Source organism: Ranitomeya variabilis, chromosome 4 (assembly GCF_051348905.1).
Source record: "Ranitomeya variabilis isolate aRanVar5 chromosome 4, aRanVar5.hap1, whole genome shotgun sequence".
In the NCBI taxonomy this organism is placed as follows: domain Eukaryota; kingdom Metazoa; phylum Chordata; class Amphibia; order Anura; family Dendrobatidae; genus Ranitomeya; species Ranitomeya variabilis.
The window spans coordinates 604,486,053-604,513,707 of record NC_135235.1 but is presented as its reverse complement, the minus strand read 5'-3'; the positions used below and the strand labels follow the sequence as shown (position 1 = coordinate 604,513,707).

Sequence of the window (27,655 nt, the reverse complement as noted above, 5' to 3'; positions counted from 1 at the left end):
TACGTTAAGTGTGATTCCGGCCTAAGGGTTTAGTTTCCAAAATGGAGTCACTTCAGGGGGGATACTGCTCTTCTAGCAATTAGGGGCTCTGTATATGGAGTCTGCAAACTGTTCTAGGAAAATCTGTGCTCCAGGAGGCAAATAGCACTCCTTCCTCCCGAGTCTCTCCGAATGGCTAAGTAGTACTGTACAGTCACACATGGGGTATTGCCATGTTCAGTAGAAATCATGGGACAAATTTTGGTGCCATTTTTACCCACTTCGTGTGAAAATCTAAAATCTGTGGCTAAAACAAAATTTTGCTGGTAAAAATGTATTTATTTTTTTCCTAACTGCCCAATGGTATAAAATTCAGTGACACACCCGTGGTGTCAATATGATCACTGCACCCCTAGATGAATTCATTGTAAGGTGTAGTTTGTAAAATGGGGTCTCTTATGGGGAGTTCTGCTGTTCTGGCACCTCATGGGCTCTACCAGTGGGTCATAGTACCTGCAAACCATAACAGTAAAATATGGTGCTCCTTGCCTTCTGAGCTTTGCACTGTGCCTGAAAAATATTTCCCGATTACATGTAGGGTAATGACACACTCAGGAAAAAATGGACTTAAGTTTTACCATTTTAGAAGTAAAAATTTAATTTATTCTTTCTTCACCGCTCAGTGATATAAAATTCTGTGAGGCACATGTGGTGTCAATATGATCACTGCACCACTACATGAATTCATTGTGGAGTGTAGTTTGTAAAATGAGTTCACATATAGGTTTTTTTTTGTGCCCAAACAGTGGTTTTCTCCCTCATATGGGGTATTGGCATGCTCAGGAGAAATTACACAACAAATTTTGGGGTCCATGTTTTGGATCTGAAGTAATTTTTTGTGAAAAAAAAAGTTAAATGTTCATTTTTTTCTCACATTCCAAAAATTCCTGTGAAGCACCAAGGGTTAATAAACTTCTTGAATGTGGTTTTGAGCACCTTGAGTGGTGCAGTTTTTAGAATGGTGTCACTTTTGGGTATCTTCTATCATATAGACCCCTCAAAGTAACTTCAAATGTGATGTGGTCCCTAAAGAAAATGGTTTTGTAATTTTAGTTGTAAAAATGAGAAATCACTGGTCAACTTTTTTTATAACTTCCTAACGAAAAAAAAAAAAAGTTTGTTCCAAAATTCTGTTGATGTTAAGTAGACATGTGGGAAATGTTATTTATTAACTATTTTGTGTGACATGCCGTATCTCTGTAATTTAATGGCATGAAAATTCAAACTTGGAAAATTGCTAAATTTTTGCCAAATTTCTGTGGTTTTTTTCCAAGAATAAAAGCAAGTTATATCAAAGATATTTCTACCATGAAGTACAATATGTCACAAAAAAAAATCATCTCAGAATCACTGGGATCCGTTGAAGTATTCTAGAGTTATAACCACATAAAGTGACCGTGATCAGAACTGTAAAAATTGGCCTGGTCATTAACGTGCAAACCACATTCAAGGATAAAGGGGTTAAAATTGCTGCAGTTAAGATTTATTCTTCCTAGTCAGGCTATCAAGGAAGTTTTTTTATTTTCAGACATATATTGGTCAATATGTTTAGGCAGGTTCAGAGTCCCAATACTAAAGTCGAGAAGCTGGAATACAAATGTAAAAGGTAAGCAGTATTCAAATGAATGGGAGAGTGATACTATGAAAAGCAGCCAAAGTGGATGCTCGTTGAGGCCCAGATGGGTAGTGATCCCCAGTCGGTAAACCCAGCTTGTCTACTTCTGAAGAATCTTTTTGTTCCAATCCCCTCCTCTCGGAGATGGTACTAGGACTTCTATTTCACTAAATTTAAAATCAAGATTTACCCCCCATGTTCCTTTCTGATGTGTCTTGAGACCGGGGTGTTGCGTGCATTATGGATGTCCCCTATATGGCCACAGATTCTTTTAAATTCTCCTTTGGTTTTCCCAATATATTTCAAGTGGGCAGGTGCATTTGAATAGATAGACTACACAAATGATAACGACAATGCAGTCAAGCAGCTAAGTTTGGTGGAGGTAGGGTAACGCTATGGGCTTGCTTTTCAGTGGATGGTTTAAGCGCCTTTGTTCCAGTGAAGGGAAATCTTAATAGTTCAGCACAAGGCATTCTGGAGATTTATAGCTTCCATCTTTGTTGGAACAGTTTGGAGAAGCTCCTTTTCTGTTCCCCAGTACTGTGCACAGAGCATAAACTTTAAAACCCATGGGTGGAGGGACGTTTTGCTGGAAGAACATGACTGGCTGCGTGGTGCCTTGACCTCAACCCCATCTAACACCTTTGGGATGAACTAGAACAGAGATTGTGAGTTCTGCCTCTGCTCCAACTTAAGTTTCTGACTCTCAAATGTTTTTCTAGATTAATGGGCAAAACTTTCCAGACCCATCAAAAATCTTGTAGAAAGTCTTCCTATAAGAGGCTGTTACAGCTTCAAAAGGGACTAACGTGATATTAATAGCTGTGGACATAGAATGGAAGGTGTTAAAAGCTCCCGTAGGTGTAATGTAGAGGAGGCAGAACACTTGAGTCCTTATAGAATATATTTATTTACATTCTGTGGTTTTGGATTCCTCAGGTTCCCTTTGCATGACAAGCACACAGCATTTCACATGACTGGACGTCTGCAGCTATTGGTGGCTTCCTTATTGTGGTATTGTGAAACAGAGAGAGCATCGCTCACTGTATATGATGGCTCGGGCTGGACAGTGATGGAAGACAGAGCCGACATCTTATGTGAACACAGCCATGACCGAGACTGAGGGTGCCCATTCATCACATAGAAAATAAGGACAGCGCCTCATCAGCTGGGTAATCATTATCAAGCACGTTTGATCGAAACGTCGCCACAGAAGGCAGAATAAAAGAGATGCAAATTCACCAACTGATGAGGAGCTGTCCTTATTTTCTATGTGATGTCTGGACGTTTTCCAAGTATGACTTCTTGGATCCGACGTGCGCGTCTATTGTGGGTAAAGTTAACCCTGTATTGCCATGAGGTGCTGTGAACTATTTCTATTCTGATTGAGGGTGCCCATTCAGCGCAAAATGCCTAGAAAAGAGATTCTCTTCAAGCACAAGTGATAGAAGGATGCCTTCCTCTTCCACAATTTCCAGTATGAAAGCCTGCCCTCCGACCTATGGTTATAACAATGCCACCCAATGAATATCCTTTTAAGTAACTACAGACAAGTCGATAAAATAAAACAAAGCCTTAAAATCACATTTATTACAATAATTATCGCACAGAAGACAAATAAAATAAGTGACGTCAGTGTAATAAAAACCGAAACATAAAACATTGTCAACTGGTAGGAAAGTGTTTGGCACATATGAAGTGAGGAGCAACCAGAGCAGTCGTCACCTCCACCTAGCAGAGTGTCTCCATCACAGCACTGGAACGAAGTGCACCGTCCTGATGGGAGGATACTGGCCCGGGTACAAGAGCTGCCCTGCTCTGATGAGATGACAGTGCCAAGGTTCATGAGCTGCACTGCACTAATGAGAGGACACTAGCCCGGGTACACGAGCTGCACTGCACTGATGTTAGCACACTGACCCAGGCACATGCAAAGCACTGCCCTTATGGCTGGAGGACACAGGCCCGGGTACATGAGCTGCACTGATGAGTGGATGATAATTTGTCCAGGCTTATCAGCTGCTCTGTTTTGATTGGTAAAGGACACTGGTCCAGGAATAGGAGCTATGTTGCCTTGATGGGTGAAAGACGGAGGTGTATAAAGTGCATCTCCCGCTGGGTGGAAGACACAGGTGTTGGCAGTATAAGCTGCACAGCCCTTATTTTAGGAAGATGCTGGCCCAGGATTGTATGAGCTACACTACACTGCTGGGTGGAGGACACGGGTACCTGGTGAACGAGGCACACTGCTGGGTGGAGGACACTGGTACCTGTGAACGAGGCGCACTGCTGGGTGGAGGACACTGGTGCCTGTGAACGAGGCGCACTGCTGGGTGGAGGACACTGGTGCCTGTGAACGAGGCACACTGCTGGGTGGAGGACACTGGTACCAGGAGAAATAGTTGCATTTGCCCGTGTTCCCTACACAGCAGCAGCTTTAGGCAAATTAAGTAACAATGTTGTAGTCAGTATCACACTCACATCTGTCATGATGAAAGAATCTAAAACGTTACACCCCTCAAGGGAGGGGGAACCTGTACGACAAGCCTCTTCTATGTGGCTTGTAAACAAAACTGGCCAAGCTGTCAGACATTGGGGAACATTAGTTTGGTGTAAGATGGCGCATGACCTGCTCTCCATAGCCATGTTATGGATTGCCCAGAGGACAAGGCACAAGATCAGATGATTCTAGTCACTAAATACAAAAATACTTGATGATACAAAAATAACTCTGTGGAGAGCGGGGAGCACGATGGCGGCCTCCTCCTGCCCAGTAGGGAGTCTCTTGGCAATGACTGGTTTGTTAAATGGAAGACTGCCTGGCAGCAGAGACAAATTGAGATGAGTGTCTCCTGCCGTCACCTGAGCGAGCGCCCGCTGTGTACAAGGTCTGGGAGTTAGTGGCATCTATGTACACAATATACACACTAAACCTATGTACAAGAATAAAGTGACCAGTATGATACCGTCCGGGTGTGCAAACTGAAGCAGAGGGGGCCGTGACTCCGGGAGACTCATACCAATACCCGCTTGTCATGGCACTTCTTCCGTCTCTCACATCGTGGGCACCGAATAGCAGGTGTTTTGCAAGGTTTATGAAAGACGGCTTTACAGTCACCACACCTAGGAGAGAGAAGAAGAGGCTGAGCTGCTATGTCCACCACCTTTTGGAAGGGGTGGGAAACACACATCATGGATGCACACAATATGTCTGCCTGTAACACGTTGCTTCTGAATATGCAATTAATCACTTCATGGCCAGGGAAGGTGAAGGTTGGTATGTGGTGATATCAGTGACATAGTGTGATTTCCCTTTGGCAGGATCACTTCTTGAGGCAGACACCATGAGGTCAGCTACACATAGCTGTAGGAGAGGTCTCCTGTATGATACAATATGACGGTGGCTAAAGGGGAGGATTGCAATTCTAATTCTTTGCAATATTTTTTCTACCCAGTGTCCTGAACAGTTCTTATGAAAGCAAAAACATTGTTATTCCTTGTGGCAACTTTACACCATCCTGCATCAGAACCAGGACCTGTGGAGGCCTTCATCTTCAGCCATAACATTAAAAGTACATACCTAACACTGGACATGTCCTCAATGTGCCTCTATCAGCTCTGACTCGAGACAATGGCGGCTGACGCTTTAAAGTCAATATACCCAATAGCCGCAGCTCCTTCCTTATCTACAGCCAGTGCCCAGCTCGCTACAAGTCGAAAACGGCCACTGCATATGCATGGGGAGCATTGCGATAAGTCTGAACCACCCCTCCCAGGCCATTATCTGCCCCAGAATGGACACAGCACAGTTGTCATTAGTGCTGGCCCATCCACACCAATGGACAGGCAGGGTGGTATGGCTCAGACTTACAAAAGTTGTCCCTGTGACTCTGCAGTGTCCATTTAAGACATCAGAATGGGATACCCATGACCGGTGTGGAAGAAGTGGCAGCAGAAAGGAGGCCATGGAGGTTTGCTCTAAGCCCTGTATTTGGTAACGTGCAGCCTTTAAGGATTGAAGAGCACATAGCACGGATGATCGATTGGAGATCTGGAAATTTGGAAATAAGCGATAACTTGAACTTTGAGGGCACTGTGAAAAAATACTGCTACTATGAAGTTGTAGGTGGTACAGTTGTGCTCAAAACTTTACAAACCCCGGCAGAATTTTTGCTTTCTTGGCCTTTTTCAGAGAATATGAATGTTAGAGGGGGCAATAAACGGTATTAAGAAATGGGGTAGGTGAACTTTTGATCAGGGTCATTTGGATGTTTTGGGTTGTCATTATGATTTAAAAAGAGAAAACACAGTAGTTTGACAATAAATAGCTTCACCCAACCACTAACCATGAGTGGAGAAAAAGTTTTGCTGTTATCATTCATATTCTCTGAAAAAAGGCCAAAAAAAGCAAAGATTATGCCGGGGTATGTAAACTTTTGAGCAAAACTGTACATCAAGTAGGCAGAAATATCATACTGCCGCCGATCAAGGCTCCTAGTTTGATTAGCTGGACTGGTGTGATGTCATCGTTGCCTCGTGTTGCACATGTGACGTCGCGCCAGGCTAGCAAATCAAAAGATCTGTGGATGGCGGGAAGTAGGAGGTGGTTCTCAGGCCTTCTGTCTGATGGCCGCAGATTACTGAGCTCGACTATGTCCTGCAAATTGATTCACACTAACACTAGTAAGTTTTCCAGAGTGAATTGGACCGGATGACAGACAATAGCTCTCACCTTGTTGTGGTGTCAAACTGGAAAGGGTAGATGATCTCATCCTGGTTGCAGATCTGACAGATGAAACCTCTCTGACTGCACAGCTCACACTGGTAGACATGGCTGCTGGCAAACTCAAGGGCGGATTGGAGACAACAATCGAATCCTCCATTGGCGATCTGCAAAAACATGGACCATTACCCAGAGCAGAAGTCTGACAGCGCAGGTCTAGCGTGACACACTTATGATAGGAGACATGGAGGCTGACACCACACCTGCATAAGGTCCCGCACGCTGTATGTGTGAGCACAGTCCAAGAGGTAATCGCGTTGGTCTAGGCTAAGAAGAAAAAAAAAAGCATTAATAACCATCATATCGTACTGCCCCATTTCTTAGATTCTTACTTGATCTGTGCCATAATTCCGCCTAGAAGCCATAATGGGACTGAATAACTATGCATACATGCAAATACCATGTGCAAACATAACAGCTGAAAATCCTTCCTTTGCCACTAGATGGCGCTGACAGACTAATAATAATGGAGGGACAAGATTACGATAAGAAATCACCACCATTCTTCCTGTGGTGCCATTTTTACCGCCCCAAAAGAGGACTTGTGTCACATTGGTGGGCACAGCAGTGTGTGAGCATCGATATTCACCTTGTGCTGAGCTCCTGCAGTGCTCCGCTGCGACAGGTCATCAGATACTCCCCCAGCAGCCGCAGCTTCTCTCGGCTACTGCCGATCTCCCGCATTGTCTGTGTGTGATGATATAGTCGGTCATTTAAGCACTTGAGGTTAAAGATTGGCTCATCTTGCACCATCCTCAGGAAGTTTCGAGCTGGTCTGGACACCTGGAGAGTGAGAAGAGGGCGAGACATTCACTCGTTGCTGAGCTCATCACGTAGAAGAATAACAAGTCGTGTATCAAATGTCTTACAGAGGACAGAAAACATCCACCCAAGCACGAGGAAGAGATCAGTGACTTGGAAACCACAGAGCAGCACCCCGTAATTACCACCAGCAGCCAAAAGGAACTTGTGACTCTTTCCAAAAGTGACTGCAAATGTACTTCGTGCCAGATTAGGTGTCACCACTGTGATGTTGTCCGTTTGGGTCATGAGACCCGAGGCGATAATTCAGATGACAAAATGAAGCCACAGTACAGCTGGTCCAGTTCCTTCACTAAGGCTAAGTTCACACGAAAATAAGAAAGAAAAAAAAAAAAAAATCCAGGAAAAAAACAAAAACTTTTTCATCTGTACAGGGAGTCCCCGATTTACGAACATCCGGCTTACATACGACCCATAGTTACATACGTTGGAAGAAAAAAAAAAAACAACAACAACAAAGCCCTAGTATAGTCACCTCACCGCTGAACTCTGCGGCTGCTGCCTGGTCTTCTTCTCTCTGCTGTCGTGCACTGCATCTCCATTCTCTTCAGAATAAGACAGGCTCCCAGCCGTGTCCAGGCCGGAGCTCACCGAGGTCATAGAAAGCTTATGATGCACAGTAAGCTTTGGCCTGGACGAGGCAGCAAGTCCTGACCTATAATGAAGAGGCCAGAGATGCAGTGCACCAGATTGCACTGCACTTCCTGCCTCGTCCAGGCCAAAGCTTACTGTGCATCATGAGCTTGCGATATATATAGGATACTCACCTCTCCAGCCGCCCCACTGCTAGCCACTCGGTCCTGTTCCTTCCACTGTCCCCCAGCGTCCAAGCCCCAGAGGACACTTTATGTGATAAGGTCACAACTATAACGTTGCAACATTACAATGTGCTGAAACCTCTGTGGACACGACCATAAATCCTGCATGTTTAACCATAAACAGAAAAGGACCATATCGCGGTAGAGGAGCAGCTGGGCAGCCAGAGCGGTGTCATATTAAGGGGTTTTTTTTACTCCGACCCTGTTCCTACTTGCACACATATCCGGACTACTAACAAAGCTACAGAAGTATCAAGTTCATAACCAGGGGACTAGGTGTATTGTCATCCTTACAGCAACTGTTTTCATACATCAATAGTTAATAAAATTTACAAGACCAAATGCAGTTAATTGCAATTTATGCATAAAAACTGGAAGCCATACAGATGATCTGAACAAGATCTGATTTTTTCAAGACTCAAGACCTTTTTTTTTTTTTTAGCAAGAGTGTCATCCAAATACAGAAAAGAATAATGCAAGAAGAGATTTTTAACTGAACAACATTAGACTGAATGAGATCAGTTTTTTTTGTTTTTCAAGGAATCAAGCAATCCGACTGAAAATATGAACATGTGAACGTACTTTAACAAAGAAAAGCAGATGACACATAGGCAGTGAAGTAAAGAGCATGCCCATCTACAGGAGGTCAAGCAACCAGAACAGGAGGTGCCAGCTGCTCCCAACCACCAGGAATTAAAGAGCTAAGGCCCTGAAGTGAGGGAGCAGACAAATCCCAGCTGTACTCACCGGTTGCTCTATCAAATCCCAGTTATGCACAATTCTGGAGGGGATGATGGACACTTCATCCTGATGACACAAGTTGCAGTAATACAAGCTAGAAAACGCGCACAACTTCGCCTTCCCAAAGTTAAATCCAATCTGTTTATGGCAGCCTGAAACAAAAGGAGACATGTAATAAACCATGCAGAGCGGCAGCTACGTTGGACTCCCAGGCCCTCACCCACCTGCACACTTAAAGTTCTGCGTGTCCAGACCCCGCTCGGTGGGTATATGCAGGAGGTACTGGAAGAGCGAGTGATCCCTGACATGAGGTTTTATGTGGAAGCTCGCCACCCTCAGAAAAAGCATAGCGTCATCTTCCAACTCAAGGAACACAGCGCGGACAAGCTCTCTCCAGGTTTTGGATTCAGCTGTGTTTTCCGCCTGTAACTGCAAGGAGCCCTTGGTGGTCACCAGCCGGAAGCAGGAGAGGCTCCCGAGGCCGGTGTCCGGAAGAATGTCTTTCACCATCTCAGCGGTGTATATGTTGTACAGAACCTTCTCGCTGCTCCGCAGCTGGAAACATTTCAGAGCTTGCGTGGAGAGTGAAAAAATGAACCTCGACCACGACTTGTGCAACTTCATATACAAAACGGACTCTTTCAAAACATCTGGCTCCATTTCCACCTGGAAGGTCCAGTCAAATACTTGGCAGGGGGACGCCCTCTCCCTGGGAAGTGGTGCAGGACTTTGTGGGGAATCCGGCCACTGTATCACCTCCCAGCAATCATCATTCTGGGGTCGAAATTTGTGCACTGCTTCTTGTATTCTGTCCACCCAGTCCTGGGCCTCGTTCTTAGACGGTGCCCTCATATACAATTTTTTACTTGGAAAGTGAAGATCAAAGCGACCATCGCTGTGTGCAGGACCCACTGACTCACAGCGAAGCAGAGAACAGCTCTCAGGGCAGTTCTGCTCATCTCCTTCCACATGCAGGCGAAACTCATATGGTGTCAGCTCACAGAAATAAGGCTTATATAGACCTAAGGCATTTTTACGCTCCAGGGATCCCAGCATCAGGAGGCCACGGAACGGGTTGGGCAGCCCTGTGGGAAATAATATGGGAAGAATCAGCAAAAGGCCAGATATAAGTCACAGTGAGAGCACTGAACAGATTGGAATTACCCATCTGCCTGCGGTGGACCACATTAAAGACTGCGCCAGGAGGCTTCAGGGGCTCAGAGCTGGCGACTTCTGGCAGCTTAGAGGCCAAGGGTCCAATACTGGATTCATCTACTACAATACCAGGAGATTCTGTATGGAAATCATCTTCAGAAATCCAGCTTGGGCTTTTCTGAACAAATTGGGGGGAATAATTAAAAAAAAAATAGAAGAAAGACAGAAGAATAACTTGGCTCTACTTCGTTCACATTACTATTGAGGCAGTAACAGAGGGCAGGTTTCGCCAGACAGAGATTGAGAGAGCAAAGCAAAGGGTGATATGCCAGTTAAGACAGATAGAAAATTAGAGAAACTGCTCGTATAGCAGATTTCCTTCAGCACAACAGTCACTGACACTACATTGGGTACTCACTGGCAGTTCTGCAGTTGAAGATGAATTTTCTGAAAAAGACCGATTGGTAAGAGGGACAGAAACAGGATGGGCATCCACACAATGTTCCGGTGTGGAAGGAGAGGAGTGCCCTTCAGTGACACTCAGCTCGGCATCTGGAGTGTTTTCAGGGACAGGAACCGTCTCAGGTGCGTCTGCCGCTGGCGTCTTTGACAGTTCCTTGCATTCTTCATGAGCTTTGAGGATTTGACGTATGGGGAAAACATACAGAGACTGCAAAGTTGTTTCGCCAGACGTCCCAGTGTTCATGTCCCTGGGGATATAGAGTGTCAAAGATGAGCTGTCAGCACCTAGTATCCACCCTACTGATATCCAAACCACAAGATCGCCGTTGTGTTGGTGTATTTTTTTTCTGGACTCCGAAGCGAAAAATGCCTTTTACCACAACATACCTCAGTTTTGTGATTTAGTTTTTGACACTTTTTTTTTTAAAGCAGCTAAAACATTTTTTTTTTATAAAAACTGCATTGCAAATCTGCGGAACTGGAAATAAAACTGTGTGTTTTTTGGCTGCTGCTAATAAATAGGCTATCAGACTGATGGCATGTGACACAAGGCTGTGACATTTACATGAGCTGCAGTTCAGAAAACAGAAGTGGAAATAAGCGCTGTATCCTGTCTTGGTTAACCAACCCCTCCCGTACTCACTGCATGCCAGCCGGGGCGCCCTCCAAGGCATCACAAGGGTCTGGAATTTGTAGGGGAAACGAAGAGCTCTTGGGGGACGCAGGAGTCACTGGGCCTTGGTTTACTGAATGTTCATCAGATCCCAAGCTGGAAGAAAGCTGGGATGACGTGCTGCTATTATCCAGGCTCAGAGAAGACGACTCCAGCTGCCCCTTAGTGTTACTGATCATTGAATGGTTGGTGTCATCAGAGCCAGAAGAATGGGAGACAGAGTCCAGGGATTTCCGCCTGTGTGGCTCATACTGCACAACACGTTCAGCGTCCTCAGGCCACAGCCCCGATAATGTCAGTGGGGACGCAGTCCACTCGCTCAGGATAGAAGACTTGTAAGACAGACAGAATATCAGGGAGGACAAACCCTGCAGGTAGCTGAGGACAACAACACAATCCTCAGCATCCAGCAGTAGTGCAAACGGCTGGTAGTACTCCACCAAGCGAGACTTCTCCCTCTGTAGTGTGAGGAAATAGCACTCCATCAGAGACTCATTCAGGGCCAGGCGCAACCAGGAGCGGCAGCGGCCAACGTCACTGCTTATGTAACTGATGGTCTCCAGCTGAGTGATGACGTCACTGCAAGAAAAAAAACATGGAGAAGATGACGTACCGACCGCTGACTGGAGGGAAATAGTGTACAGAGTAAAGAGTGGACAGTATACAGAGGACAGATCTGTATATACAGTAATGAGTAGACAGTATACAGAGGACAGCATGGTATGTATAGTAACGAGGGGACAGTATACAGAGGACAGCATGGTATATATAGTAATGAGGGGGACAGTATACAGAGGACAGTATGGTACAATATATATAGTAATAAGGGGACAGTATACAGAGGACAGCATGGTATATATAGTAATGAGGGGACAGTATACAGAGGACAGCATGGTACAATATATATAGTAATGAGGGGACAGTATACAGAGGACAGCATGGTATATATAGTAATGAGGGGACAGTATACAGAGGACAGCATGGTATGTATAGTAACGAGGGGACAGTATACAGAGGACAGCATGGTATATATAGTAATGAGGGGACAGTATACAGAGGACAGCATGGTATATATAGTAATGAGGGGACAGTATACAGAGGACAGCATGGTATGTATAGTAACGAGGGGACAGTATACAGAGGACAGCATGGTATATATAGTAATGAGGGGACAGTATACAGAGGACAGCATGGTACAATATATATAGTAATGAGGGGACAGTATACAGAGGACAGCATGGTACAATATATATAGTAATGAGGGGACAGTATACAGAGGACAGCATGGTACAATATATATAGTAATGAGGGGACAGTATACAGAGGACAGCATGGTATGTATAGTAACGAGGGGACAGTATACAGAGGACAGCATGGTACAATATATATAGTAATGAGGGGACAGTATACAGAGGACAGCATGGTATATATAGTAATGAGGGGACAGTATACTGAGGACAGCATGGTATATATCGTAATGAGGGGAAAGTATACAGAGGACAGTATGGTATATATAGTAATGAGGGGGACAGTATAGAGGACAGCATGGTATATATAGTAATGAGGGGACAGTATACAGAGGACAGCATGGTATATATAGTAATGAGGGGACAGTATACAGAGGACAGCATGGTACAATATATATAGTAATGAGGGGACAGTATACAGAGGACAGCATGGTATATATAGTAATGAGGGGACAGTATACTGAGGACAGCATGGTATATATAGTAATGAGGGGAAAGTATACAGAGGACAGTATGGTATATATAGTAATGAGGGGGACAGTATAGAGGACAGCATGGTATATATAGTAATGAGGGGACAGTATACAGAGGACAGCATGGTATATATAGTAATGAGGGGACAGTATACAGAGGACAGCATGGTATATATAGTAAGAAGGGGAAAGTATACAGAGGACAGTATGGTATATATAGTAATGAGGGGGACAGTATAGAGGACAGCATGGTATATATAGTAATGAGGGGACAGTATACAGAGGACAGCATGGTATATATAGTAATGAGGGGACAGTATACAGAGGACAGCATGGTATATATAGTAATGAGGGGATAGTATACAGAGGACAGACCGATACACAAAGTAATGATGGGACAGTATACAAAGTAATGACAGGACAGTATACAGAGTAATGTCAGGACAGTATTCAGAGTAATGACGGGACAGTATAATGACGGGACAGTATACAAAGTAATGAGAGGACAGTATACAGAGTAATGACAGGACAGTACACTGGGGAAAGACCAGTATACAAAGTAATGTCGGGACAGTATTCAGAGGACAGACCAGTATACAGAGTAATGACAGGACAGTATAATGATGGGGCAGTATATAGAGTAATGACAGGACCGTATACAGAGTAGTGACGGGACTGACTGTACAGAGTAATGTTGGAATTGATCCTCCATGCACTGACCGGTGAGTGACAGCCTTCAGAAGAGGCCAGAAGGCCGGCTGGGGTAATGGAATATGACGCCCCTTGTTCCTCCTGTCGGTTTGGGTTCTGATAAACTTCTCTTTCAGTCCATGGATGAAGACGGCCTCCAGCGCCACACACAGTGCATTTGCATCGTCATCGTCGCTCGTGATTACATCATCAGTCGTCACATAACGAATCTGAAGGGCGCGGAGTGAAGACGATAACTTTTTTGTGATATTCTGCCATTATGAGAAGAAAACAGTATTACAGGAAATCCATGAGAGGTTTTACAGTCCCACCTGAAAAGGGAAGGTGATAACTCAGCTAGAAATGTCCACATGCACCTTTATTGCACACAACAGAAACTTGGAAAAACTATAAGGCTACGTTCACATTTGCGGTCAGCGCCGCAGCGTCGGGCGCCGCAGCGGCGCCGCATGCGTCATGCACCCCTATATTTAACATGGGGGCGCATGGACATGCGTTGTGCTGCGTTTAGCGCCGCATGGCCGCAAGCGTTGGACGCAAGAAACGCATCAAGTTGCATTTTTTTTGCGTCCAACTTGCTGACAAAAACGACGCATGCGGCGCAAAACGCAGCGTTTTAGCGTGCGTTTTGCCGCGTTTTTGTTTGCGTTGTGCGCTGCGGCGCCGACGCTGCGGCGCACAACACAAATGTGAACGTAGCCTAAAATCCAACTGGAAGGCATATAGGAGAACCCTGTCACCTGTGTGCATCAATCATCATGAGAGCAGTGGAGAATGCCCTAACTAAGCTTAGGAAGGGCCTAAATAGCAACAAAATAACCCTGCACCACATGTGACGCCAGAACATGTCAGTCCTCTCATCTGTTCACCCACAATATGATTTGTGACTGACAATGATTAAAGAAATCCATCATTGTGCGAACTGAGAAGAGGAATGACACGTTAATAGGTGACCCCCATACCTGTTTGACATCTCTGGGGTCCGGTATCTGGGCCAGTGGAGAGTACATGTCAGCGCTCCTACACAATCCAGTCACATGTCCTGCAAGGAAAGGAGAAGCTAAATGTGGAGGCAAAGGCAGAGATTCCTGATAACACCCCCTACTATTGGCAAAGTCCAAGAGCAAACAACGCCAAACAAAGCCTCCAAAACACACCCAATTAACACTCCCTGCAGTTATAAGCCCTACACAAAGAAGCATCCAACACCCTCAACAGTAAGGTGAAACCTAACACCAGTCCCCGCACCCCACACCAATCATCACCAATGAGCCCATATCCACCAGTGACAAGTTTACTTAGCTACCCCAAGATAAGCAAAACAGAAACCCCATAAAACATCCAATACATGGCAAGCAACACCCCCAAATCACAAACTCTGCCCTCACTGTCCAACATTCCAACAATCGCCTGCAACAGGAAACACCAAATGCCCCAACAGCAAAAATACAAAAAGCATCTAAAATATACCCAGCAACACCCCTATACCTAGAAATACCTGCAACATCAAAAAAGACTGATAGAAAGCAACACCCCAACAACATCCCCAAATCAACCACAACACCCTCACTGAGCAAAGGCCACACACCCCGTACAGCCTACATCATCCCCCATGACATGTAAAAGCAACACCCCACAACATCCAACACACACAGAAACTTATATTCTACATTTAGGAACACCCCAACAACATTCCCTACATACTTCTCAAATCACCCATGTTATCCTCACTGTCCAACATCCCAACAGACCCATGCATTAAGAAACACCAACACCCCAATACCTAAACAACCCACAAAGCATCTGAAATGCAACCAGCAACACCCACTATACCTAGAAACACCTAAAACACAATAAAGACTCTCGTAATAAGCAACACCCCCAACTCAAACATCACTCCTACTGAGTGACAGACCAACAACCCCTATAGCCAACATCATTCCAGACACAATGATGGCAACACCACAAAACCAAGAGAACACACACACACACAAAATACAATAGACACCAAGCAAAATTCCCCCTACATCTAGGAACGCTCCAACAACATTCCCTACATCTAGGAACACCCCAACAACATTCCCTACATCCAACCCTCCCCCAACATCTAGGAACACCCCAACAACATTCCCTACATCCAACCCTCCCCCTACATCTAGGAACACCCCAACAACATTCTCTACATCCAACCCTCCCCCTACATCTAGGAACACCCCAACAACATTCCCTACATCCAACCCTCCCCCTACATCTAGGAACACCCCAACAACATTCCCTACATCCAACCCTCCCCCTACATCTAGGAACACCCCAACAACATTCCCTACATCCAACCCTCCCCCTACACCTAGGAACACCCCAACAACATTCCCTACATCCAACCCTCCCCCAACATCTAGGAACACCCCAACAACATTCCCTACATCCAACCCTCCCCCAACATCTAGGAACGCTCCAACAACATTCCCTACATCCAACCCTCCCCCTACATCTAGGAACACCCCAACAACATTCCCTACATCCAACCCTCCCCCTACATCTAGGAACACCCCAACAACATTCCCTACATCCAACCCTCCCCCTACACCTAGGAACACCCCAACAACATTCCCTACATCCAACCCTCCCCCAACATCTAGGAACGCTCCAAAAACATTCCCTACATCCAACCCTCCCCCTACATCTAGGAACACCCCAACAACATTCCCTACATCCAACCCTCCCCCTACATCTAGGAACACCCCAACAACATTCTCTACATCCAACCCTCCCCCTACATCTAGGAACACCCCAACAACATTCTCTACATCCAACCCTCCCCCTACATCTAGGAACACCCCAACAACATTCCCTACATCCAACCCTCCCCCTACACCTAGGAACACCCCAACAACATTCCCTACATCCAACCCTCCCCCAACATCTAGGAACGCTCCAACAACATTCCCTACATCCAACCCTCCCCCTACATCTAGGAACACCCCAACAACATTCCCTACATCCAACCCTCCCCCTACATCTAGGAACACCCCAACAACATTCTCTACATCCAACCCTCCCCCTACATCTAGGAACGCTCCAAAAACATTCCCTACATCCAACCCTCCCCCTACATCTAGGAACACCCCAACAACATTCCCTACATCCAACCCTCCCCCAACATCTAGGAACGCTCCAACAACATTCCCTACATCCAACCCTCCCCCTACATCTAGGAACACCCCAACAACATTCCCTACATCCAACCCTCCCCCTACATCTAGGAACACCCCAACAACATTCTCTACATCCAACCCTCCCCCTACATCTAGGAACGCTCCAAAAACATTCCCTACATCCAACCCTCCCCCTACATCTAGGAACACCCCAACAACATTCTCTACATCCAACCCTCCCCCTACATCTAGGAACACCCCAACAACATTCCCTACATCCAACCCTCCCCCTACACCTAGGAACACCCCAACAACATTCCCTACATCCAACCCTCCCCCAACATCTAGGAACGCTCCAACAACATTCCCTACATCCAACCCTCCCCCTACATCTAGGAACACCCCAACAACATTCCCTACATCCAACCCTCCCCCTACATCTAGGAACACCCCAACAACATTCTCTACATCCAACCCTCCCCCTACATCTAGGAACGCTCCAAAAACATTCCCTACATCCAACCCTCCCCCTACATCTAGGAACACCCCAACAACATTCTCTACATCCAACCCTCCCCCTACATCTAGGAACACCCCAACAGCATTCTCTACATCCAACCCTCCCCCTACATCTAGGAACACTCCAACAGCATTCCCTACATCCAACCCTCCCCCTACATCTAGGAACGCTCCAACAACATTCCCTACATCCAACCCTCCCCCTACATCTAGGAACACCCCAACAACATTCCCTACATCCAACCCTCCCCCTACATCTAGGAACACCCCAACAACATTCTCTACATCCAACCCTCCCCCTACATCTAGGAACGCTCCAAAAACATTCCCTACATCCAACCCTCCCCCTACATCTAGGAACACCCCAACAACATTCTCTACATCCAACCCTCCCCCTACATCTAGGAACACCCCAACAACATTCCCTACATCCAACCCTCCCCCTACACCTAGGAACACCCCAACAACATTCCCTACATCCAACCCTCCCCCAACATCTAGGAACGCTCCAACAACATTCCCTACATCCAACCCTCCCCCTACATCTAGGAACACCCCAACAACATTCCCTACATCCAACCCTCCCCCTACATCTAGGAACACCCCAACAACATTCTCTACATCCAACCCTCCCCCTACATCTAGGAACGCTCCAAAAACATTCCCTACATCCAACCCTCCCCCTACATCTAGGAACACCCCAACAACATTCTCTACATCCAACCCTCCCCCTACATCTAGGAACACCCCAACAGCATTCTCTACATCCAACCCTCCCCCTACATCTAGGAACACTCCAACAGCATTCCCTACATCCAACCCTCCCCCTACATCTAGGAACGCTCCAACAACATTCCCTACATCCAACCCTCCCCCTACATCTAGGAACACCCCAACAACATTCCCTACATCCAACCCTCCCCCTACATCTAGGAACACCCCAACAACATTCTCTACATCCAACCCTCCCCCTACATCTAGGAACGCTCCAAAAACATTCCCTACATCCAACCCTCCCCCTACATCTAGGAACACCCCAACAACATTCCCTACATCCAACCCTCCCCCTACATCTAGGAACACCCCAACAACATTCTCTACATCCAACCCTCCCCCTACATCTAGGAACGCTCCAAAAACATTCCCTACATCCAACCCTCCCCCTACATCTAGGAACACCCCAACAACATTCTCTACATCCAACCCTCCCCCTACATCTAGGAACACCCCAACAGCATTCTCTACATCCAACCCTCCCCCTACATCTAGGAACACCCCAACAGCATTCTCTACATCCAACCCTCCCCCTACATCTAGGAACACCCCAACAGCATTCTCTACATCCAACCCTCCCCCTACATCTAGGAACGCTCCAAAAACATTCCCTACATCCAACCCTCCCCCTACATCTAGGAACACCCCAACAACATTCTCTACATCCAACCCTCCCCCTACATCTAGGAACGCTCCAACAACATTCCCTACATCCAACCCTCCCCCTACATCTAGGAACACCCCAACAACATTCCCTACATCCAACCCTCCCCCTACATCTAGGAACACCCCAACAACATTCTCTACATCCAACCCTCCCCCTACATCTAGGAACACCCCAACAACATTCTCTACATCCAACCCTCCCCCTACATCTAGGAACACCCCAACAACATTCTCTACATCCAACCCTCCCCCTACATCTAGGAACACCCCAACAACATTCTCTACATCCAACCCTCCCCCTACATCTAGGAACGCTCCAAAAACATTCCCTACATCCAACCCTCCCCCTACATCTAGGAACACCCCAACAACATTCTCTACATCCAACCCTCCCCCTACATCTAGGAACGCTCCAACAACATTCCCTACATCCAACCCTCCCCCTACATCTAGGAACACCCCAACAACATTCCCTACATCCAACCCTCCCCCTACATCTAGGAACACCCCAACAACATTCTCTACATCCAACCCTCCCCCTACATCTAGGAACACCCCAACAACATTCCCTACATCCAACCCTCCCCCTACATCTAGGAACACCCCAACAACATTCTCTACATCCAACCCTCCCCCTACATCTAGGAACACCCCAACAACATTCCCTACATCCAACCCTCCCCCTACATCTAGGAACACCCCAACAACATTCCCTACATCCAACCCTCCCCCTACATCTAGGAACGCTCCAACAACATTCCCTACATCCAACCCTCCCCCTACATCTAGGAACACCCCAACAACATTCCCTACATCCAACCCTCCCCCTACATCTAGGAACACCCCAACAACATTCCCTACATCCAACCCTCCCCCTACATCTAGGAACGCTCCAACAGCATTCTCTACATCCAACCCTCCCCCTACATCTAGGAACACCCCAACAGCATTCTCTACATCCAACCCTCCCCCTACATCTAGGAACACCCCAACAACATTCCCTACATCCAACCCTCCCCCAACATCTAGGAACGCTCCAACAACATTCCCTACATCCAACCCTCCCCCTACATCTAGGAACACCCCAACAACATTCTCTACATCCAACCCTCCTCCCCAAATCCAGAATCTCCACTCAATGTCCAACAACCCAACACATCTACAATAAGAGACCCCCAACAGGTGCACACCAAACATTCACAGAGCATGAAAATGCCCCCAGCAACACCCCTATGTTAGGAAAAACCTCACATGTAATAACCCAAACACCCAGCAACACCTCAAGACCAGTAAAGTAAGAAACACCCCACAATACACACCCGGCAACGGCCCTATCGTATAGAAACACCCAACATAAACCAAGAAACCCTCAGCAACACCCGGTAACACCCCAGAGACCGCGAAGCCCTCAGAACGTTCCTGCTTCCCAAAAGCCAACAGCGACCCCCAGAGGCGCCTTCGCCCGGCACATATGCGGCCATATTACTACCCCTATGACCTATGGCTAGTGCTGAGGCAGTGCGAACCTCACGACCGCTACCTGAGGGGCCGCACCGGCTGCCGATGATTTACTCGGGATCCACACAGAAAACAACGGCCGGTTTCCGGTCACGTGTACAGCTGCTGGAGTGACCAACAAGAGCAGGGCGGGGCCTCCACATCACATGACCTGTTCCAGTTCGAGATCACGTGGAGTGTAAGGCGCGCGAGTCTGACGATTTCTGTCAGCGAGTCAGTCAGTGCAGATTCACCAGGACTCAGGAGCCGCAACGATGCTGAAGTTGGTTTCTTATTCAGCAGTTTCTTATTCGGGCTGAAGTTGGTTTCTTATTCGTTCAGTTTCTTATTCGGGCTGAAGTTGGTTTCTTATTCAGCAGTTTCTTATTCGGCTATTTTTTATTTTCTGTTTTTTTCAGGTTTTTCAATAAAAATAAACCATTCTAAGTATATAATATTATGCGGTCATGTGCCCTCTTGTGAATACACTTAAAAACAGATAAAAATATTAGAAGGCTGGCACAAAAATGGGCATCAAAGTGGGCACTGAGGTATGGTATTAAAGGTGTTAAATGGCTTTGTGCCACTGATCTGACACCTGACTTGCATACCTTGTGATGCCACACATCAAGTTCCTGTCAATCCAGCCTGGCACAAATGGGTACTGGGCATCAGAACTGGCATCAAAGTGGGCAGAGAACCAATTTTCACACATGCGAATAAGTAACAGCTATTTTTAAGGGGTTAAATAGCTTTGTGCCACTGATCTAACACCTGATTTACATACCTACTGATGCCCCACATGAAATCCATGTCACTGCAGCCTGGCACAAATGGGTACTGGGCATCAGAACTGGCATCAAAGTGGGCAGAGAACCAATTTTCACACATGCGAATAAGTAATAGCTATTTTTAAGGGGTTAAATGCCTTTGTGCCACTTATTAAACACCTGATTTACATACCTACTGATGCCCCACATGAAATCCATGTCACTCCAGCCTGGCACAAATGTGTTCTGGGCATCAAAACTGGCATCAAATGGGGCAAATCGCCCATTTTCACTGATTTGAATAAGTAACAGCTATTTTTAAGGGGTTAAATGCCTTTGTGCCACTGATCTAACACCTGATTTACATACCTACTGATGCCCCACATGAAATCCAAGTCAATCCAGCCTGGCACAAATGGGTTCTGGGCATCAGAACTGGCATCGAAGGGGGCAAATAGCACATTTTCACAGATTTGAATAAGTAACAGCAATTTTTAAGGGGTTAAATGCCTTTGTGCCACTAATCTAACACCTGATTTACATACCTAGTGATGCCCCACATCAAAGTCAAATCACTTCAGCCTGGCACAAATGGGTTCTGGGCATCAAAACTGGCATCAAAGGGGGCAAATCGCCCATTTTCACAGATTTGAATAAGTAACAGCTATTTTTAAGGGGTTAAATAGCTTTGTGCCACTGATCTAACACCTGATTTACATAACTACTGATGCCCCACATGAAATCCAAGTCACTGCAGCCTGGCACAAATCGGTTCGGGGCATCAAAACTGGCATCAAAGTGGGCAAATCACCCATTTTCACAGATTTGAATAAGTAACAGCTATTTTTAAGGGGTTAAATAGCTTTGTGCCACTGATCTAACACCTGATTTACATACCTACTGATGCCCCACAATGAAATACATGTCACTCCAGCCTGGCACAAATGGGTTCTGGGCATCAGAACTGGCATCAAAATGGTCAAATCGCCCATTTTCACAGATTTGAATAAGTAACAGCTATTTTTGAGGGGTTAAATGCCTTTGTGCCACTGATCTAACACCTGATTTACATACCTACTGATGCCCCACATGAAATCCATATCACTGCAGCCTGGCACAAATGGGTTCTGGGCATCAGAACTGGCATCAAAGTGGGCAAATCGTACATTTTCACAGATTTGAATAAGTAACAGCAATTTTTAAGGGGTTAAATGCCTTTGTGCCACTAATCTAACACCTGATTTACATACCTAGTGATGCCCCACATCAAAGTCAAATCACTTCAGCCTGGCACAAATGGGTTCTGGGCATCAAAACTGGCATCAAAGGGGGCAAATCGCCCATTTTCACAGATTTGAATATGTAACAGCTATTTTTAAGGGGTTAAATAGCTTTGTGCCACTGATCTAACACCTGATTTACATAACTACTGATGCCCCACATGAAATCCAAGTCACTGCAGCCTGGCACAAATCGGTTCGGGGCATCAAAACTGGCATCAAAGTGGGCAAATCACCCATTTTCACAGATTTGAATAAGTAACAGCTATTTTTAAGGGGTTAAATAGCTTTGTGCCACTGATCTAACACCTGATTTACATACCTACTGATGCCCCACATGAAATCCATGTCACTGCAGCCTGGCACAAATGGGTTCTGGGCATCAGAACTGGCATCAAAGTGGGCAAATCGTACATTTTCACAGATTTGAATAAGTAACAGCTATTTTTAAGGGGTTAAATGCCTTTGTGCCACTGATTTAACACCTGATTTACATACCTACTGATGCCCCACATGAAATCCATGTCACTCCAGCCTGGCACAAATGGGTTCTGGGCATCAAAACTGGCATCAAAGTGGACAAATCACCCATTTTCACAGATTTGAATAAGTAACAGCTATTTTTAAGAGGTTAAATGCCTTTGTGCCACTGATTTAACACCTGATTAACATACCTAATGATGCCCCACATGAAATGCATGTCAATACAGCCTGGCACAAATGGGTTCTGGGCATCAAAACTGGCATCAAAGTACTCAAATCACCCATTTTCACAGATTTGAATAAGTAACAGCTATTTTTAAGGGGTTAAATAGCTTTGTGCCACTGATCTAACACCTGATTTACATACCTACTGATGCCCCACATGAAATCCATGTCACTCCAGCCTTGCACAAATGGGTTCTGGGCATCAAAACTGGCATCAAAGTGGGCAAATCGCCCATTTTCACAGATTTGAATAAGTAACAGCTATTTTTAAGGGGTTAAATGCCTTTGTGCCACTGATATAACACCTGATTTACAGACCTACTGATGCCCCACATGAAATCCATGTCACTCCAGCCTGGCACAAATGGGTTCTGGGCATCAGAACTGGCATCAAAGTGGGCAAATTGCACATTTTCACAGATTTGAATAAGTAACAGCTATTTTTAAGGGGTTAAATGCCTTTGTGCCACTAATCTAACACCTGATTTACATACCTACTGATGCCCCACATGAAATCCATGTCACTCCAGCCTGGCACAAATGGGTTCTGGGCATCAAAACTGGCATCAAAGTGGACAAATCACCCATTTTCACAGATTTGAATAAGTAACAGCTATTTTTAAGAGGTTAAATGCCTTTGTGCCACTGATTTAACACCTGATTAACATACCTAATGATGCCCCACATGAAATGCATGTCAATACAGCCTGGCACAAATGGGTTCTGGGCATCAAAACTGGCATCAAAGTACTCAAATCACCCATTTTCACAGATTTGAATAAGTAACAGCTATTTTTAAGGGGTTAAATAGCTTTGTGCCACTGATCTAACACCTGATTTACATACCTACTGATGCCCCACATGAAATCCATGTCACTCCAGCCTTGCACAAATGGGTTCTGGGCATCAAAACTGGCATCAAAGTGGGCAAATCGCCCATTTTCACAGATTTGAATAAGTAACAGCTATTTTTAAGGGGTTAAATGCCTTTGTGCCACTGATATAACACCTGATTTACAGACCTACTGATGCCCCACATGAAATCCATGTCACTCCAGCCTGGCACAAATGGGTTCTGGGCATCAGAACTGGCATCAAAGTGGGCAAATTGCACATTTTCACAGATTTGAATAAGTAACAGCTATTTTTAAGGGGTTAAATGCCTTTGTGCCACTAATCTAACACCTGATTTACATACCTACTGATGCCCCACATGAAATCCATGTCACTCCAGCCTGGCACAAATGGGTTCTGGGCATCAAAACTGGCATCAAAGTGGACAAATCACCCATTTTCACAGATTTGAATAAGTAACAGCTATTTTGAAGAGGTTAAATGCCTTTGTGCCACTGATTTAACACCTGATTAACATACCTAATGATGCCCCACATGAAATGCATGTCACTCCAGCCTGGCACAAATGGGTTCTGGGCATCAAAACTGGCATCAAAGTACTCAAATCACCAATTTTCATAGATTTGAATAAGTAACAGCTATTTTTGAGGGGTTAAATGCCTTTGTGCCACTGATATAACACCTGATTTACATACCTACTGATGCCCCACATGAAATCCATGTCACTCCAGCCTGGCACAAATGGGTTCTGGGCATCAGAACTGGCATCAAAGTGGGCAAACAGCCCATTTTCACAGATTTGAATAAGTAAGTGATTTTTTAAGAGTTTAAATGACTTTGGGCCACTGATCTGACACCATTATTACATGCATTTTGATGCCCTGCATGAAATTTATGTCACTTTAGCTTTTCCCAAATGGGTTCTGGCCGTGAGAATTGGCATCAAAGTTGGCATTGATTTTAATGATTTGAATAAGTAACTGAATTTTAAGGGGTTAAATGACCTTGGCCACTGATCTCACACCACTATTACATACACAGACTGGAGACACACTAGCGATTTAAAAATCGGTCCTATTTATTGCAGGAAAGTCTTGACGAGTGCAATGCAAGTGTCATGTGAGTGTCAGGCGTTTTTTGTGCGAGTACAATCTGACTTTTCACACCTAACACCCGATCTACATCCGACTGCAGTGCGATTTTAACATGAGATTTTACATACAGAAATGTTATTAATCATTTACACATAGTTTTAAAACGTAATATTCTTCAAAATGTATATATATATTCTAGATAGATAGATAGATTAAAAGCCGGCAAATGATCAGCCACGTACATTTTAATCAGAGTGACAGGTTAGATTACGATAGAATAGAGATATACACATAGAATAAATGTGTGGTGTGTGTGTGTATACAAATATATATATATACAGTATATATATATATATATATTATAACGCTGATAGCGTCACTCTGTCCAAAACCTTTATAGACTGCGCAAGCGCGACGCGTCTGCACAGTCTGGACCCCACAGTGTGATGCATCTGGGGAGGAGGATTGTGGCCCAGGAGATCGCAGTATGAGTAAGCACTGAACGCATACCGCGATCTCCGACGGAGAAGCAGAAACGCACCAGGAGGGTGAGTATGAAGGGGGAGGGTGAGCCATGCTATATTCACCTGTCCCCGTTCCACCGCTGGGTCTTCCGCATCCTCTGGCTGTGACGTTCAGGTCATAGGGCGTGATGACGTGGTCATTGCGCGCCCCCTGCCTCAACAGTCACAGCCAGAGGACACGGATGACAGAGTGGCGCGCGGCGGTGGAACAGGGACAGGTGAATATCGCAAGTGCCGGGTGTGACGGGGCATGCGACAGAGCAGGAAGAGACACCACGCCAGTAATCAATCCAATAAAATTTATTGGAACAGGGAACTGGGACAACACAAATCAAAGTAATTCTGCAGCGTCCGTAATTAGTCTACAATGAGTCCACACAAAGGGAGCAGATCCGGGGGCGCCACCTGGCAATCCGAAGCCAGGGAAAAGAAAAATAATCCTGGGATGAGTTTACTGGATCCAACAGATGAGGGACACAACACCATTCCACGTGGCAGCTTTTAACCCTCCACACACGGGCACCAGGATCTCGCCTCAGCATACGATCCCAGCCCTTCGCAAGTCACCACACAATTGAATCAGCCAACACATGAGTCTATTGTTCTGTGTCCTGGGATCCATCCCTCCATGAGGGAAAGCTCCCCCTTCTGGTTGTTGACTCAAGCCTGATTACATAGCAGTCCAGGGACACAGGCCGGGGGGGAGGGACACGCTGTTACACCGGGGGCCTTAGCCAGCGGCGACTCCAGCACCTGACCCCCATAGTGCGCTGGTGTTCCCGCCTGCTTAGGCACTCGGCGCCCAGCGACGAGAGGTGAGTCTGTCTTTTTTTTTTTTTTAAATCGCAGCAGCAGCATACGGGGCATATTATGCTATGGAGCATCTTATGGGGGCCATCAACGATGGGAGCAGCACATGACAGAATGGGGGCGCAGAATGGGTGCAGCACATTACAGAATGGGGCGCAGGATGGGAGCAGCACATGACAGAATGGGGGCGCAGAATGGTTGCAGCACATGACAGAATGGGGGCGCAGGATGGGAGTAGCACATGACAGAATGGGGGCGCAGGATGGGAGTAGCATATGACAGAATGGGGGCGCAGGATGGGAGCAGCACATTACAGAATGGGGGCGCAGGATGGGAGCAGCACATGACAGGATGGGGCGCAGGATGAAAGCAGCACATGACAGGATGGGGGCGCAGGATGGGAGCAGCACATGACAGGATGAGGGCACAGGAAAAGAGTAGCACATGACAAGATGGAGGCGCACAAAACAGGATGAGGGTGCAGGATGGGGCTGCACATGACAGGAAGGGGGTGCAGGATGGGAGCAGCGTATGACAGGATGGGGGTGCAAGATGGTAGCAGCACATGACAAGATTAGGGGGCAGGATGGAAGAGGCGCATACCAGGATGGAGACCATATACCAATATAAATGCTCACCACCCGGGCGTAGAACAGGTTCAATAGCTAGTGTGTGTGTATATATATATATATATATATATATATATCTAACGCCAAGAAGACCAAAAACGAACGGCACTGTCTGTGAAACGAGGTTATCCAAAAATTTCGGGTTCAGGTATTAATGAATAATAGTCCTAGCATCAGCCATGCATCAAGATCATAGGTGCTCTTCTGAAAATACACGAAAATCCATGACCATATGCAAGAAGAAAGAGAAGGCACTCACCGATCTAAAATTCCCAACTTTCTTTCATCTTCATGTTAAAAAAATACTGACCCGTGGAAGCGCAAGCACAAACGGCCGTCGTCTATCCCTGCTCACAAGAACTCCGCTCCTCACTCCCCCGGCCATGGAATTTTTTTAACATTAAGATGAAATAAAGTTGGGAAATTTAGATCGGTGAGTGCCTTCTCTTTCTTCTTGCATATGGTTATATATATATATATTGTCACGATATGGTATGAAATATCATATAAGTAGTTTCTCTTGCTAGCAAGCTGTGGGCTAAAAAAGCCCCCCTTCCCTTTCACTCAGCCAAGAGCTGCCTTGCCAATGTACATGGGGGAAGAGCGTTTTATTGCCTTAAGGAATTTTTACAACCAGGTTAGAATCTTCCTCCAGCAAGAACTGGATTGTAAGTCTCTAGAACACATGGAAGTTCTTTGTTTTGTTTTTGTAAGATATTACGCAAACCGTTTACGTTAAGAACACGAGAATATATATTCTTAATCCCCCTCGATAGATCTATCCGCCACACTAAACATGAGCGTCTAACTCCATCTAGTAAAGAAGTAGGGATTT

At 45.8% G+C, this 27,655-nt stretch overlaps 1 protein-coding gene across 5 annotated transcripts; it reads right to left on the bottom strand.

Moving 5' to 3' along the window:
* Positions 1–3,212: 3,212 nt before the first annotated feature.
* Positions 3,213–20,416, bottom strand: PLEKHM1 (pleckstrin homology and RUN domain containing M1). Of its 5 annotated transcripts, none has more exons than XM_077253308.1 (12): positions 20,194–20,416; positions 14,502–14,581; positions 13,549–13,790; positions 11,079–11,687; positions 10,392–10,683; positions 9,983–10,151; positions 9,043–9,903; positions 8,825–8,970; positions 7,027–7,220; positions 6,641–6,704; positions 6,387–6,544; positions 3,213–4,777 (listed from the first exon to the last, which is right to left on the bottom strand). In XM_077253308.1, the coding sequence occupies exons 2-12, from the start codon at positions 14,547–14,549 to the stop codon at positions 4,669–4,671; spliced, it is 2,892 nt and encodes a 963-aa protein (XP_077109423.1). In that variant the 5' UTR covers positions 14,550–14,581; positions 20,194–20,416; the 3' UTR covers positions 3,213–4,668. The 5 variants fall into 5 exon arrangements, with proteins under 5 accessions (XP_077109423.1, XP_077109424.1, XP_077109425.1 ...); XM_077253309.1 differs by having other exon boundaries at positions 20,180–20,309; XM_077253310.1 differs by having other exon boundaries at positions 20,208–20,262.
* Between the last annotated feature and the right edge of the window lie 7,239 nt (positions 20,417–27,655).